This window comes from Oncorhynchus masou, chromosome 32 (genome assembly GCF_036934945.1).
Source record: "Oncorhynchus masou masou isolate Uvic2021 chromosome 32, UVic_Omas_1.1, whole genome shotgun sequence".
In the NCBI taxonomy this organism is placed as follows: Eukaryota; Metazoa; Chordata; class Actinopteri; order Salmoniformes; family Salmonidae; genus Oncorhynchus; species Oncorhynchus masou.
The window spans coordinates 80061922-80079109 of NC_088243.1; the positions used below are offsets into that span (position 1 = coordinate 80061922).

The 17188-nt window shown below is 39.7% G+C and overlaps 1 protein-coding gene across 1 annotated transcript in view; it reads right to left on the reverse strand.

Moving 5' to 3' along the window:
* Positions 1–1934: 1934 nt before the first annotated feature.
* Positions 1935–17188, reverse strand: part of LOC135527278 (uncharacterized PPE family protein PPE62-like) — a 37342-nt gene continuing 22088 nt past the window's right edge. The window contains exon 3 of the mRNA XM_064955870.1: positions 1935–1987. Coding sequence (XP_064811942.1) covers positions 1935–1987 — 53 coding nt within the window. The remainder of the gene's footprint in view (positions 1988–17188) is intronic.

Below are 17188 nucleotides of genomic sequence, written 5' to 3' on the forward strand. Positions count from 1 at the left end.
GTAATGTACTGGCCAAGAATGAACCAGGAAATCATCCAGACCACTGCTTTATGCCAACTACCTCCAGCAATGCCGTAATCACCTACCTGAAATCAGTCTTTGCAAGACCTGGGGTTGCGTCTGAACTGTACTCGGACAATGGCCCGCAGTTCTCAAGTTCTGAATTCCGATCGTTCGCTGACGACTGGGGATTCCGACACAACACCTCCAGCCCCAACTACCCAAGGTCCAACGACTTAGCAGAGAGTTCACTCAAAATTGTCAAAGGCCTAATGAAAAAGGCACATGATGGAAATGAGGATTTCCTTTAAAAAATCTGATGATCTACCGCAGCGCACCGCTGCAGAACGGACTTTCACCTGCACAAATGTTAATGTGACGTCACATCAGAACCAACCTACCCATCCATGAGGACTTGGTAACACCCAGAGTTGCTCACAAATTCAAACTCGCGAAGGAAAAACAGGAGGACAAACAAAAACAGCGACACAACAAAAGTGCAAGACACTTACCTGAACTGAAGCCTGGAGATCATGTACGACTCCGAGACATCACTACAGGAACCTGGATGCAGCAAGGATGTGTGCAGAGAGAAGTTGCACCGCGATCCTATGAGATCCAAATGGAGCATGGATCACAACTGAGACGAAACAGAGTGGATCTAAGGCTTCAGCCATTCACTCAACGGACTGAGGATCATCAGGAGGATACTGCTGAAGCATCAAATGCCTTTAGAAATGGACAATTCAGTCAGAACACCCTGACTGACAACGCTGTCCAACTGTTTCAGAAAGCACTTCAGTAGAACAACCAAAAAGGACTGTCAGAGCCCCTGAAAGGCTTATGGAGAACTGCTAAATAAAATACTACAAAAAAGGGGCACCTGGACTGAATGTTTTGTTAATGTGAAAAGAAATATAGCCACAATAGAGTATTGTTGGACAGATTATATTTAGTTGAAAAAATAATATCAAAAGAATTGGGGGAAAGAAATGTGTGTTAATGAAAATGGCATGTTATGCAGGTTGAGTAAACAAATGTGATGTGACATGTGTAGTTACATAGACAAGGAGTTTTCTTTTAATGGAAAGAAGATGTGTTATGTGTTAATAACATTTAGACTACGTTACCCAGCAGGCTAGGTGGGTGGTTGAAGAATGCCTTGCATGGCTAAACATGGAGTTTTCTAGCTGAAGTATATGTTCATTAAAAGTAGTTAAACCTACGCCCCGGTTTGTCATTATATAAGGAACAAACATAACATGTGTGTGTGTGTGTGCGTGTGTGTGCACGTGTGCGTGTGTACGTGTGCGTGTGTGTGTGTGGTGCGCGTGCAGGTGCGTGCACAGTCGTGGCCAAAAGTTTTAAGAATGACACAAATATTAATTTTCACAAAGTCTGCTGCCTCAGTTTGTATGATGGCAATTTGCATATACCCCAGAAGGATATGAAGAGTAATCAGATGAATTGCAATTAATTGCAAAGTCCCTATTTGCCATGGAAATGAACTGAATCCCCCAAAAACATTTCCACTGCATTTCAGCCCTGCCACAAAAGGACCAGCTGACTTCATGTCAGTGATTCTCTTGTTAACACAGGTGTGAGTGTTGACGAGGACAAGGCTGGAGATTACTCTGTCACGCTGATTGAGTTCGAATAACAGACTGGAAGCTTCAAAAGGAGGGTGGTGCTTGGAATCATTGTTCTTCCTCTGTCAACCATGGTTACCTGCAAGGAAATACATGCCGTCATCATTGCTTTGCACAAAAAGGGCTTCACAGGCAAGGATATTGCTGCCAGTAAGATTGCACCTAAATCAACCATTTATTGGATCATCAAGAACTTCATGGAGAGCGGTTCATTTGTTGTGAAGAAGGCTTCAGGGTGTCCAAGAAAGTTCTGCAAGTGCCAACAGTAAAGCATCCTGAGACCATTCATGTGGGGGGTTGCTTCTCAGCCAAAGGAGTGGGCTCACTCACAATTTTGCCTAAGAACACAGCCATGAATAAAGAATGGTACCAACACACCCTCCGAGAGCAACTTCCCCCAACCATCCGGGAACAGTTTGGTGACGAACAGTGCCTTTTCCAGCATGATGGAGCACCTTGCCATGAGGCAAAAGTGGGTGGAAACGCCAACCGGATACTTCACATTTAAACATCCAGTGAAAAATCGGTCTCAATGTTCTAACTGTGGTAACGCTATTGCCTAGTTCATATGATATGACATGGTTAGCTCTTGATATTACAATACAGCAGTGGGCTGAGGCTGAGGCTGGCTCTGGTTGGGTGACACCAAGGACATACATACTAAACCAATATCTTACTGTGAGGAGAACACTCCCTATTAGATTACTAGTCACTATACTGTAGTTAGTGAGCAACCGCTCCCTCTCACACAGATGTCACAATTGGCACCATATTCCCTATATAGTGCACTACCGTTGACCGGAGCCCTATGAGGCCTGGTCAGAAGTTGCACACTAAATAGAGAAAAGGCTACTATTTGGGATGCATTCATTTACTACTATCCCACACTGTGTGATTTGTATTAGTTTGCAGCCTCTCTGTAATCAGAGGTCAAATGAATGAATGAATGAATGAATGGCAGTTTAATTATCATTTCTTTCTATCCTAGTGACTGCAGAAAGCTGGAGGAATGGAAGGATGAAGGGGTGGAGGAGTGGAGGAATGGAAGGATGAAGGGGTGGAGGAGTGGAGGAATGGAAGAGTGGAGGAGTGGAGGGATAGAATACTGGAGGAGTGGAGGAGTGGAGGGATGGAATAGTGGAGGAGTGGAGGAATGGAAGAGTGGAGGGATGGAATAGTGGAGGAGTGGAGGGATGGAAGAGTGGAGGAGTGGAGGAATGGAAGAGTGGAGGGATGGAATAGTGGAGGAGTGGAGGAATGGAAGAGTGGAGGAGTGGAGGAATGGAAGAGCGGAGGGATGGAATAGTGGAGGAGTGGAGGGATGGAATAGTGGAGGAGTGGAGGGATGGGATAGTGGAGGAGTGGAGGGATGGAATAGTGGAGGAGTGGAGGAATGGAAGAGTGGAGGGATGGAATAGTGGAGGAGTGGAGGGATGGGATAGTGGAGGAGTGGAGGGATGGAATAGTGGAGGAGTGGAAGAGTGGGGAGTGGAGGGATGGAATAGTGGAGGGATGGAAGAGTGGAGGGATGGAATAGTGGAGGAGTGGTGGGATGGAATAGTGAACGAGTGGAAGAGCGGGGAGTGGAGGGATGGAATAGTGGAGGGATGGAATAGTGGAGGAGTGGAGGGATGGAATAGTGAAGGAGTGGAAGAGTGGAGGAATGGAATAGTGGAGGGATGGAATAGTGGAGTGATGGAATAGTGGAGGAATGGAAGAGTGGAGGAATGGAATAGTGGAGGGATGGAAGGATGAAGGGGTGGAGGAGTGTAGGAATGGAAGAGTGGAGGAGTGGAGGGATAGAATACTGGAGGAGTGGAGGGATGGAAGAGTGGAGGAGTGGAAGAGTGGAGGGATGGAATAGTGGAGGAGTGGAGGAATGGAAGAGTGGAGGAGTGGAGGAATGGAAGAGCGGAGGGATGGAATAGTGGAGGAGTGGAGGGATGGAATAGTGAACGAGTGGAAGAGCGGGGAGTGGAGGGATGGAATAGTGGAGGGATGGAATAGTGGAGGAGTGGAGGGATGGAATAGTGAAGGAGTGGAAGAGTGGAGGAATGGAATAGTGGAGGGATGGAATAGTGGAGTGATGGAATAGTGGAGGAATGGAAGAGTGGAGGAATGGAATAGTGGAGGGATGGAAGGATGAAGGGGTGGAGGAGTGTAGGAATGGAAGAGTGGAGGAGTGGAGGGATAGAATACTGGAGGAGTGGAGGGATGGAAGAGTGGAGGAGTGGAAGAGTGGAGGGATGGAATAGTGGAGGAGTGGAGGAATGGAAGAGTGGAGGAGTGGAGGAATGGAAGAGCGGAGGGATGGAATAGTGGAGGAGTGGAGGGATGGGATAGTGGAGGAGTGGAGGGATGGAATAGTGGAGGAGTGGAAGAGTGGGGAGTGGAGGGATGGAATAGTGGAGGGATGGAAGAGTGGAGGGATGGAATAGTGAACGAGTGGAAGAGCGGGGAGTGGAGGGATGGAATAGTGGAGGGATGGAATAGTGGAGGAGTGGAGGGATGGAATAGTGAAGGAGTGGAAGAGTGGAGGAATGGAATAGTGGAGGGATGGAATAGTGGAGTGATGGAATAGTGGAGGAGTGGAGGGATGGGATAGTGGAGGAGTGGAGGGATGGAAGAGTGGAGGAGTGGAGGAATGGAAGAGTGGAGGGATGGAATAGTGGAGGAGTGGAGGAATGGAAGAGTGGAGGAGTGGAGGAATGGAAGAGCGGAGGGATGGAATAGTGGAGGAGTGGAGGGATGGGATAGTGGAGGAGTGGAGGGATGGGATAGTGGAGGAGTGGAGGGATGGAATAGTGGAGGAGTGGAAGAGTGGGGAGTGGAGGGATGGAATAGTGGAGGGATGGAATAGTGGAGGAGTGGTGGGATGGAATAGTGAACGAGTGGAAGAGCGGGGAGTGGAGGGATGGAATAGTGGAGGGAAGGAATAGTGGAGGAGTGGAGGGATGGAATAGTGAAGGAGTGGAAGAGTGGAGGAATGGAATAGTGGAGGGATGGAATAGTGGAGTGATGGAATAGTGGAGGAATGGAAGAGTGGAGGAATGGAATAGTGGAGGGATGGAAGGATGAAGGGGTGGAGGAGTGTAGGAATGGAAGAGTGGAGGAGTGGAGGGATAGAATACTGGAGGAGTGGAGGGATGGAAGAGTGGAGGAGTGGAAGAGTGGAGGGATGGAATAGTGGAGGAGTGGAAGAGTGGAGGAGTGGAGGAATGGAAGAGCGGAGGGATGGAATAGTGGAGGAGTGGAGGGATGGGATAGTGGAGGAGTGGAGGGATGGAATAGTGGAGGAGTGGAAGAGTGGGGAGTGGAGGGATGGAATAGTGGAGGGATGGAAGAGTGGAGGGATGGAATAGTGGAGGAGTGGTGGGATGGAATAGTGAACGAGTGGAAGAGCGGGGAGTGGAGGGATGGAATAGTGGAGGGATGGAATAGTGGAGGAGTGGAGGGATGGAATAGTGAAGGAGTGGAAGAGTGGAGGAATGGAATAGTGGAGGGATGGAATAGTGGAGTGATGGAATAGTGGAGGAATGGAGGGATGGAATAGTGGAGGATGGAAGAGTGGGGGAGTGGAGGGGTGGAATAGTGGAGGGGTAGAGGGGTGGAATAGTGGAGGGATGGTATAGTGGACGGGTGGAGGGAATGAATAGTGGAAGGATGGAATAGTGGAGGAGTGGAGGGATGGAATAGTGGAGGGGTGGAGGGATGGAATAGTGGAGGGGTGGAGGGATAGAATAGTGGAGGGATGGAGGGATGAAATATTGGAGGGGTGGATGAGTGGAGGGTTGGATGAGTGGCGGGGTGGAATAGTGGAAGGGTGGAATAGTGGAGGGGTGGATGAGTGGACGGGTGGAAGCCCACTTTAAAAAATACGACAGTTTACTATACAGTACTACAATAATTACTATAGAATTCTGGAGTAAACTGTAGTATACTGTAGCAATAGTATAATCCACTGAAGTATCCCTCGATCATGTGTAGTACATACTATTGAATGTTATAGTATACTGTTGGAAACTTTAGTAAATACTACAGTATTATCTGCAAAGAAACACTGTAGTAGTTACTACAGAAATGTCTGCAAAAACTCCAGTCCTCAAAAACACCACACATCTGAGCCATGTTCTGTTTTCCCCGCTACCATCCAGAAGGTGAGATCAGTACAGGTGCATCAAAGCAGGGACCGAGAGACTGAAAAACAGCTTCTATCTCAAGGTCATCAGACTGTTAAATAGCCACCACTGGCTGGATACCACCTGGTTACTTAACCCTGCACCTGAGAGGCTGCTGCCCTATATACATAGACATGGAATCACTGGCCACTTTAATAATGGAACACTAGTCACTTTAATATTGTTAATATAGTGATTTACTCATTTCATACTGTATTCTACTGTATTCCAGTTAATGCCACTTCGACATTGCTCGTCCTAATATTTATATATTCTTAATTCCATTATTTTACATTTAGATTTGTGTGTATTGTTGAGCATTGTTAGATATTACCATACTGTTGGAGCGAGGAACACAATCATTTTGCTACACTCACAATAACATCTGCTAAATATTTGTATGTGACTAAAACAATTTGTTTTGATTACCACACCCCCTCGGACCTTATTTCTTAAGTATACTACAGTCTTCAAAAACACTATAGTAAATACTACAGTAATGTCTGCAAAAACACTACAGTGCTTAATTACTAGTCTTCATAAACACTACAGTAAATAATATACAGTATACCTCAATCTGCAAAAACTCTATATATACTACAGGTTTATTTTACTACAGTATATATACTATAATTAACTGTAAATACTAAATCTACAGCCTCTTCTATATTATGACAGACCAGGTAGATCTACTGTCTCCATTATATCATGACAGACCAGCTAGATCTACTGCCTCAATTATATTATGAAAGACCAGCTAGAACTACTGTCTCTATTATATTATGGCAGAACAGCAAGATCTACTGTCTCCATTATATTATGACAGACCATCTAGATCTACTGCCTCTTATATAATTCTGACAGACCAGCTAGATCTACTGCCTCTTGAATATTATGACAGACCAGGTAGATCTACTGTCTCCATTATATTATGACAGACCAGCTAGATCTACTGCCTCAATTATATTATGAAAGACCAGCTAAAACTACGGTCTCTATTATATTATGGCAGAACAGCAAGATCTACTGCCTCAATTATATCATGAAAGACCAGATAGAACTACTGTCTCTATTATATTATGACAGACCAGCTAGTTCTACTCTCTCTATTAAATTATGACAGACCAGCTAGTTCTACTGTCTCTATTAAATTATGACAGACCAGCAAGATCTACTGTCTCTATTGTATTATCACACACAAGCTTGATCTACTGCCCCTTTTATATTATGACAGACCAGCAAGATCTACTGTCTCAATTATATCATGAAAGGCGAGCTAGATCTACTTTCTTAATTATATTATGGCAGACCAGCTAGATCTACTGGCTCAATTAAATAACGAAAGACCAGCTTGAACTACTGTCTTAATTATAGTATGGCAGACCAGCGAGATCTACTGTCTCTATTATATTATGACAGACCAGCTACATCCACAGTCTCTAATATATTATGATAGACCTGCTAGGTCTAATTTCTCATTCATATTATGGCAGACCAGCTCGATCTAATGTCTCAATTATATTATGACAGAACAGCTAGATCTACTGTCTCTATTATATTATGACAGACCAGCTACATCTACTGCCTATTTTATATTATGACAGTCCAGCTAGATCTACTGTCTCAATTATATTACGAAAGACCAGCTAGAACTACTGTCTCAATTATATTATGGCAGACCAGCTAGATCTACTGTCTCTATTATATTATGACAGACCATCTAGATCTACTGCCTATTTTATATTATGACAGAGCAGCTAGAACTACTGTCTAAATTATATTATGGCAGACCAGCTAGATCTACTGTCTCTATTATATTAAGACATACATGCTTCATCTACTGCCTATTTTATATTGTGACAGACCAGCTAGAACTACTGTCTCAATTACAGTATGGCAGACCAGCTAGATTTACTGTTTCTATTATATTATGACAGACCAGCTAGATTTACTGTTTCTATTAAATTATGACAGACCAGCTAGATCTACTGTCTCAATTATATTACAAAAGACCTGCTAGATCTACTGCCTCTTTTTTTATCATGACACACCAGCAAGATCTACTGTCTCAATTAAATTATGGCAGACCAGCCAGATCTACTGTCTCAATTATATTACAAAAGACCTGCTAGAACGACTGTCTATATTATATTTTCACAGACATGCTACATTTACTGACTCTATTATATAATGCTCGACCAGCTACATCTCCAGTCTCTAATATATTATGATTGACCTGCAAGGTCCACCTTCTCATTAATATTATGACAGACCAGCTAGATCTACTGTCTCAAATATATTATGACAGACCAGCTAGAACTACTGTCTCTATTTATTACTGACAGACCAGCTCGATCTACTGTCTCTATTATATTATGACAGACCAGCTTGATCTACTGTCTCTATTATATTATGACAGACCAGCTAGAACTACTGTTTCTATTAATTTATGACAGACAAGCTAGATCTACTGTCTCAATTATATTATGACAGACCAGCTAGATCTACTGTCTCTATTATATTATGACAGACCAGCAAGATCTACTGTCTCTATTATAGTATGACAGACCAGCTTGATGTAATGTCTCAATTATTTTATGACAGATCAGCTACATCTATTTTCTCTATTAAATTATCACAGACCAGCTACATCTACTTTCTCTACAAATTTATGACAGACCAGCTGGAACTACTGCCTCTTTTATATCATGACAGACCAGCTAGATCTACTTCTCAATTATATGATGACAGACCAGTTATATCTTCTGCCGATTTTATATTATGACAGACCATCTACATCTACTTTCTCTACAAATTTATGACAGACCAGCTGGAACTACTGCCTCTTTTATATTATGACAGACCAGCTACATCTACATTCTCAATTATATGATGACAGACCAGTTATATCTTCTGCCTATTTTATATTATGACAGACCAGCTAGAACTACTGTCTCAATTATTTTATGGCAGACCAGCTGGATCTACTGTCTCTATTATATTATGACAGACCAGCTAGATCTACTGTCTCAATTATATTACGAAAGACCAGCTAGAACTACTGTCTCAATTATATTATGGCAGACCAGCTAGATCTACTGTCTCTATTATATTATGACAGACCATCTAGATCTACTGCCTATTTTATATTATGACAGAGTAGCTAGAACTACTGTCTAAATTATATTATGGCAGACCAGCTAGATCTACTGTCTCTATTATATTAAGACATACATGCTTCATCTACTGCCTATTTTATATTGTGACAGACCAGCTAGAACTACTGTCTCAATTACAGTATGGCAGACCAGCTAGATTTACTGTTTCTATTATATTATGACAGACCAGCTAGATCTACTGTCTCTATTAAATTATGACAGACCAGCTAGATCTACTGTATCAATTATACTATGACAGACTAGCTAGATCTACTGTCTCTATTCAATTATGACAGACCAGCAAGGTCTTCTGTCTCAATTAAATTATGGCAGACCATCTAGATCTACCGCCTATTTTATATTATGACAGAGCAGCTAGAACTACTGTCTCTATTATATTATGACAGACCAGCTAGATCTACTGTCTCTATTATATTATGACAGACCAGCTAGATCTACTGTCTCTATTATATTATGACAGACCAGCTAGAACTACTGTCTCAATTATATTATGACAGACCAGCTAGATCTACTGTCTCTATTATATTATGACAGACCAGCTAGATCTACTGTCTCTATTATATTATGACAGACCAGCTAGATCTACTGTCTCTATTATATTATGACAGACCAGCTTGATCTACTGTCTCTATTATATTATGACAGACCAGCTAGAACTACTGTCTCTATTAATTTATGACAGACCAGCTAGATCTACTGTCTCAATTATATTATGACAGACCAGCTAGAACTACTGTCTCAATTACAGTATGGCAGACCAGCTAGATGTACTGTTTCTATTATATTATGACAGACCAGCTAGATCTACTGTCTCTATTAAATTATGACAGACCAGCTAGATCTACTGTCTCAATTATATTATGACAGACTAGCTAGAACTACTGTCTCTATTATATTATGACAGACCAGCTAGATCTATTGCCTCTTTTATATTATGACAGACCAGCTAGATCTAATGCCTGTTTTATATTATGACAGAGCAGCTAGATCTACTGTCTCAATTAAATTATGGCAGACCAGCTACATCTACTGCCTATTTTATATTGTGACAGACCAGCTAGAACTACTGCCGCTATTATATTATTGCAGACCAGCTAGATCTACTGTCTCAATTATATTACGAAAGACCAGCTATGACCAGTTGGAAATACTGTATAATTAATCTATAACAGACTAGCTAGATATGCTGTCTCTATTATATTATGAGAGACCAGCTCGATCTTCTGCCTATTTTATATAATGACAGACCAGGTAGAACTCCTGTCTCAATTATATTATGGCAGACCAGCGACATCTGCTGTCTCTACTATATCATGACAGACCAGCTACATCTACAGTCTCAATTATATGATGACAGACCAGCTTGATCTTCTGCCTATTTTATATTATGACAGACCAGCTAGAACTACAGTCTCAATTATATTATGGCAGACAAGCTAGATCTACTGTCTCAATTATATGATGACAGACCAGCGAGAAATACTGTCTCTATTATATTATGACAGACCAGCCCGATCTACTGTCTCAAATATATTTTAGCAGACCAGCTAAAACTACTGTCTCAATTATATTATGACAGACCAGCTAGAACTACTGTCTCTATTAATTTCTGACAGACCAGCTCGATCTACGGTCTCTATTATATTATGACAGACCAGCTAGATCTATTGTCTCAATTATATTATGGCAGACCAGCTTGAACTACTGTCTCTATTATATTATGACAGACCAGCTTGATCTACTGTCTCTATTATATGATGACAGACCAGCAAGATCTACTGTCTCTATTATATTATGACAGATCAGCTAGATTTACTGTCTCTATTATATTATGAAAGACCAGCTAGATCTACTGTCTCTATTATAGTATGACAGACCAGCTAGATCTACTGTCTCAATTATATGGTGACAGACCAGCTTGATCTTCTGCCTATTTTATATTATGACAGACCAGCTAGAACTACTGTCTCTATTATATTATGACAGACCAGCTAGATCTACTGTCTCAATTATATTATGGCAGACCAGCTAGATCTACTGTCTCTATTAATATTATGACAGACCAGCTAGATCTACTGTCTCAATTATATTATGACAGACCAGCTATATGTACTGTCTCTATTATAGTATGACAGACCAGCTAGATCTACTGTCTCTATTATATTATGACAGACCAGCTAGATCTTCTGCCTATTTTATATTATGACAGACCAGCTAGAACTACTGCCTCTATTATATTATTGCAGACCAGCTAGATCTACTGTCTCAATTATATTACGAAAGACCAGCTATGACCAGTTGGAAATACTGTATAATTAATCTATAACAGACTAGCTAGATATGCTGTCTCTATTATATTATGAGAGACCAGCTCGATCTTCTGCCTATTTTATATTATGACAGACCAGCTAGAACTACTGTCTCAATTATATTATGACAGACCAGCTAGATCTACTGTCTCTATTATATTATGACAGACCAGCTAGATCTACTGTCTCTATTATATTATGACAGACCAGCTTGATCTACTGTCTCTATTATATTATGACAGACCAGCTAGATCTACTGTCTCTATTATATTATGACAGACCAGCTAGATCTACTGTCTCAATTATATTATGACAGACCAGCTAGATCTACTGTCTCTATTATATTATGACAGACCAGCTAGATCTACTGTCTCTATTATATTATGACAGACCAGCTAAATCTACTGTCTCTATTATATTATGACAGACCAGCTAGATCTACTGTCTCTATTATATTATGACAGACCAGCTAGATCTACTGTCTCTACTATATTATGACAGACCAGCTAGATCTACTGTCTCTATTATATTATGACAGACCAGCTAGATCTACTGTCTCTATTATATTATGACAGACCAGCTAGATCTACTGTCTCTATTATATGATGACAGACCAGCAAGATCTACTGTCTCTATTATATTATGACAGACCAGCTAGATCTACTGTCTCTATTATATTATGACAGACCAGCTAGATCTACTGTCTCTATTATATTATGACAGACCAGCTAGATCTACTGTCTCTATTATATTATGACAGACCAGCTAGATCTACTGTCTCTATTATATTATGACAGACCAGCTAGATCTACTGTCTCTATTATATTATGACAGACCAGCTAGATCTACTGTCTCTATTATATTATGACAGACCAGCTAGATCTACTGTCTCTATTATATTATGACAGACCAGCTAGATCTACTGTCTCAATTATATTATGACAGACCAGCTATATCTACTGTCTCTATTATATTATGACAGACCAGCTAGATCTACTGTCTCTATTATATTATGACAGACCAGCTAGATCTACTGTCTCAATTATATTATGACAGACCTGCTAGAGCTACTGCCTCTATTATATTATGACAGACCAGCTAGAGCTACTGCCTCTATTAATTTATGACAGACCAGCTAGATCTACTGTCTCTGTTATATTATGACAGACCAGCTTTATCTACTGTCTCTATTATATTATGACAGACCAGCTAGATCTACTGTCTCTATTATATTATGACAGACCAGCTAGATCTTCTGTCTCTATTATATTATGACAGACCAGCTAGATCTACTGTCTCTATTATATTATGACAGACCAGCTAGATCTACTGTCTCTATTATATTATGACAGACCAGCTAGATCTAATGTCATCTATTATATTATGACAGACCAGCTAGATCTACTGTCTCTATTATATTATGACAGACCAGCTAGATCTACTGTCTCTATTATATTATGACAGACCAGCTAGATCTACTGTCTCTATTATATTATGACAGACCAGCTAGATCTACTGTCTCTATTATATTATGACAGACCAGCTATGACCAGTTGAAATACTGTCTCTATTATATTATGACAGACCAGCTAGATCTACTGTCTCTATTATATTATGACAGACCAGCTAGATCTACTGTCTCTATTATATTTATGACAGACCAGCTAGATCTACTGTCTCTATTATATTATGACAGACCAGCTAGATCTACTGTCTCTATTATATTATGACAGACCAGCTAGATCTACTGTCTCTATTATATTAAGACAGACCAGCTAGATCTACTGTCTCTATTATATTATGACAGACCAGCTAGATCTACTGTCTCTATTATATTATGACAGACCAGCTAGATCTACTGTCTCTATTATATTATGACAGACCAGCTAGATCTACTGTCTCTATTATATTATGACAGACCAGCTAGATCTACTGTCTCTATTATATTATGACAGACCAGCTAGATCTACTGTCTCTATTATATTATGACAGACCAGCTAGATCTACTGTCTCTATTATATTATGACAGACCAGCTAGATCTACTGTCTCTATTATATTATGACAGACCAGCTGGATCTACTGTCTCTATTGTATTATGACATACCAGCAAGATCTACTGTCTCTATTATATATTATGACAGACCAGCTAGATCTATTGTCTCTATTATATTATGACAAACCAGCTAGATCTACTGTCTCTATTATATATTATGACAGACCAGCTAGATCTACTGTCTTATATATTATGACAGACCAGCTAGATCTACTGTCTCTATTATATTATGACAGACCAGCTAGATCTACTGTCTCTATTTTATATTGTGACAGACCAGCTAGATCTACTGTCTCTATTATATTATTGACAGACCAGCTAGATCTACTGTCTCTATTATATTACGAAAGACCAGCTATGATCAGTTGGAAATACTGTCTCTATTATATCTATGACAGACCAGCTAGATCTACTGTCTCTATTATATTATGACAGACCAGCTAGATCTTCTGTCTCTATTTTATTATGACAGACCAGGTAGATCTACTGTCTCTATTATATTATGACAGACCAGCTAGATCTACTGTCTCTATTATATTATGACAGACCAGCTAGATCTACTGTCTCTATTATATGATGACAGACCAGCTAGATCTACAGTCTCAATTATTTGATGACAGACCAGCGAGATCTACTGTCTCAATTATATTATGGCAGACCAGCTAGATCTACTGTCTCAATTATATGATGACAGACCAGCGAGAAATACTGTCTCTATTATATTATGACAGACCAGCCTGATCTACTGTCTCAATTATATTTTAGCAGACCAGCTAAAACTACTGTCTCAATTATATTATGACAGACCAGCTAGAACTGCTGTCTCTATTAATATTATGACAGACCAGCTAGATCTACTGTCTCTATTATATTATGACAGACCAGCTAGATCTACTGTCTCTATTATATTATGACAGACCAGCTAGATCTACTGTCTCTATTATATTATGACAGACCAGCTAGATCTACTGTCTCTATTATATCATGACAGACCAGCAAGATCACTGTCTCTATTATATTATGACAGACCACCTAGATTTACTGTCTCTATTATATTATGACAGACCAGCTAGATCTACTGTCTCTATTATATTATGACAGACCAGCTAGATCTACTGTCTCTATTATATTATGACAGACCAGCTAGATCTACTGTCTCTTTATATTATGACAGACCAGCTAGATCTACTGTCTCTATTATATTATGACAGACCAGCTAGATCTACTGTCTCAATTATATTATGACAGACCAGCTAGATCTACTGTCTCTATTATATTATGACAGACCAGCTAGATCTACTGTCTCTATTATATTATGACAGACCAGCTAGATCTACTGTCTCTATTATATTATGACAGACCAGCTAGATCTACTGTCTCTATTATATTATGACAGACCAGCTAGATCTACTGTCTCTATTTTATATTATGACAGACCAGCTAGATCTACTGTCTCTATTATATTATGACAGACCAGCTAGATCTACTGTCTCTATTAATATTATGACAGACCAGCTAGATCTACTGTCTCTATTATATTATGACAGACCAGCTAGATCTACTGTCTCTATTATATTATGACAGACCAGCTAGATCTACTGTCTCAATTATATGATGACAGACCAGCTAGATCTTCTGTCTCTTTTATATTATGACAGACCAGCTAGATCTACTGTCTCTATTATATTATGACAGACCAGCTAGATCTACTGTCTCTATTATATTATGACATACCATCTAGATCTAATGCCTGTTTTATATTATGACAGACCAGCTAGAACTACTGTCTCTATTATATTATGACAGACCAGCTAGATCTACTGCCTCTATTATTATATGACAGACCAGCTAGATCTACTGCCTCTATTATATTATTGCAGACCAGCTAGATCTACTGTCTCAATTATATTACGAAAGACCAGCTATGACCAGTTGGAAATACTGTATAATTAATCTATAACAGACTAGCTAGATATGCTGTCTCTATTATATTATGAGAGACCAGCTCGATCTTCTGCCTATTTTATATAATGACAGACCAGGTAGAACTCCTGTCTCAATTATATTATGACAGACCAGCTACATCTACAGTCTCAATTATATGATGACAGACCAGCTTGATCTTCTGTCTATTTTATATTATGACAGACCAGCTAGATCTACTGTCTCTATTATATTATGACAGACCAGCTAGATCTACTGTCTCTATTATATTATGACAGACCAGCTAGATCTACTGTCTCTATTATATTATGACAGACCAGCTAGATCTACTGTCTCTATTATATTATGACAGACCAGCTAGATCTACTGTCTCAATTATATTATGACAGACCAGCTAGATCTACTGTATCAATTATACTATGACAGACTAGCTAGATCTACTGTCTCTATTATATTATGACAGACCAGCTAGATCTACTGTCTCAATTATATTATGGCAGACCAGCTAGAACTACTGTCTCTATTAATTTATGACAGACCAGCTAGATCTACTGTCTCAATTATATTATGACAGACCAGCTATATGTACTGTCTCTATTATAGTATGACAGACCAGCTAGATCTACTGTCTCAATTATATGATGACAGACCAGCTTGATCTTCTGTCTCTTTTATATTATGACAGACCAGCTAGATCTACTGTCTCTATTATATTATGACAGACCAGCTAGATCTACTGTCTCTATTATATTATGACAGACCAGCTAGATCTAATGTCTCTATTTTATTATGACAGACCAGCTAGATCTACTGTCTCTATTATATTATGACAGACCAGCTAGATCTACTGTCTCTATTTTATGACAGACCAGCTAGATCTACTGTCTCTATTTTATTTTTAAAGACCAGCTAGATCTACTGTCTCTATTATATTATGACAAGACCAGCTATGATATACTGGAAATACTGTATAATTAATTATGACAGACCAGCTTGATATGCTGTCTCTATTATATTATGACAGACCAGCTAGATCTACTGCCTATTTTATATATGACAGACCAGCTAGATCTCCTGTCTCTATTATATTATGACAGACCAGCTAGATCTACTGTCTCTATTATATCATGACAGACCAGCTAGATCTCTACTGTCTCTATTATATTATGACAGACCAGCTTGATCTACTGTCTCTATTTTATATTATGACAGACCAGCTAGATCTACTGTCTCTATTATATTATGACAGACCAGCTAGATCTACTGTCTCTATTATATGATGACAGACCAGCTAGATCTACTGTCTCTATTATATTATGATAGACCAGCTAGATCTACTGTCTCAATTATATTATGGCAGACCAGCTTGAACTACTGTATCTATTATATTATGACAGACCAGCTTGATCTACTGTCTCTATTAATTTCTGACAGACCAGCTCGATCTACTGTCTCTATTATATTATGACAGACCAGCTAGATCTACTGTCTCTATTATATTATGACAGACCAGCTTGATCTACTGTCTCTATTATATTATGACAGACCAGCTTGATCTACTGTCTCTATTATATAATGACAGACCAGCTAGATCTACTGTCTCTATTATATTATGACAGACCAGCTAGATTTACTGTCTCTATTATATTATGAAAGACCAGCTAGATCTACTGTCTCTATTATATTATGACAGACCAGCTAGATCTACTGTCTCTATTATATTATGACAGACCAGCTTGATCTTCTGTCTATTTTATATTATGACAGACCAGCTAGAACTACTGTCTCAATTATATTATGGCAGACCAGCTAGATCTACTGTCTCAATTATATTATGGCAGACCAGCTAGATCTACTGTCTCTATTATATTATGA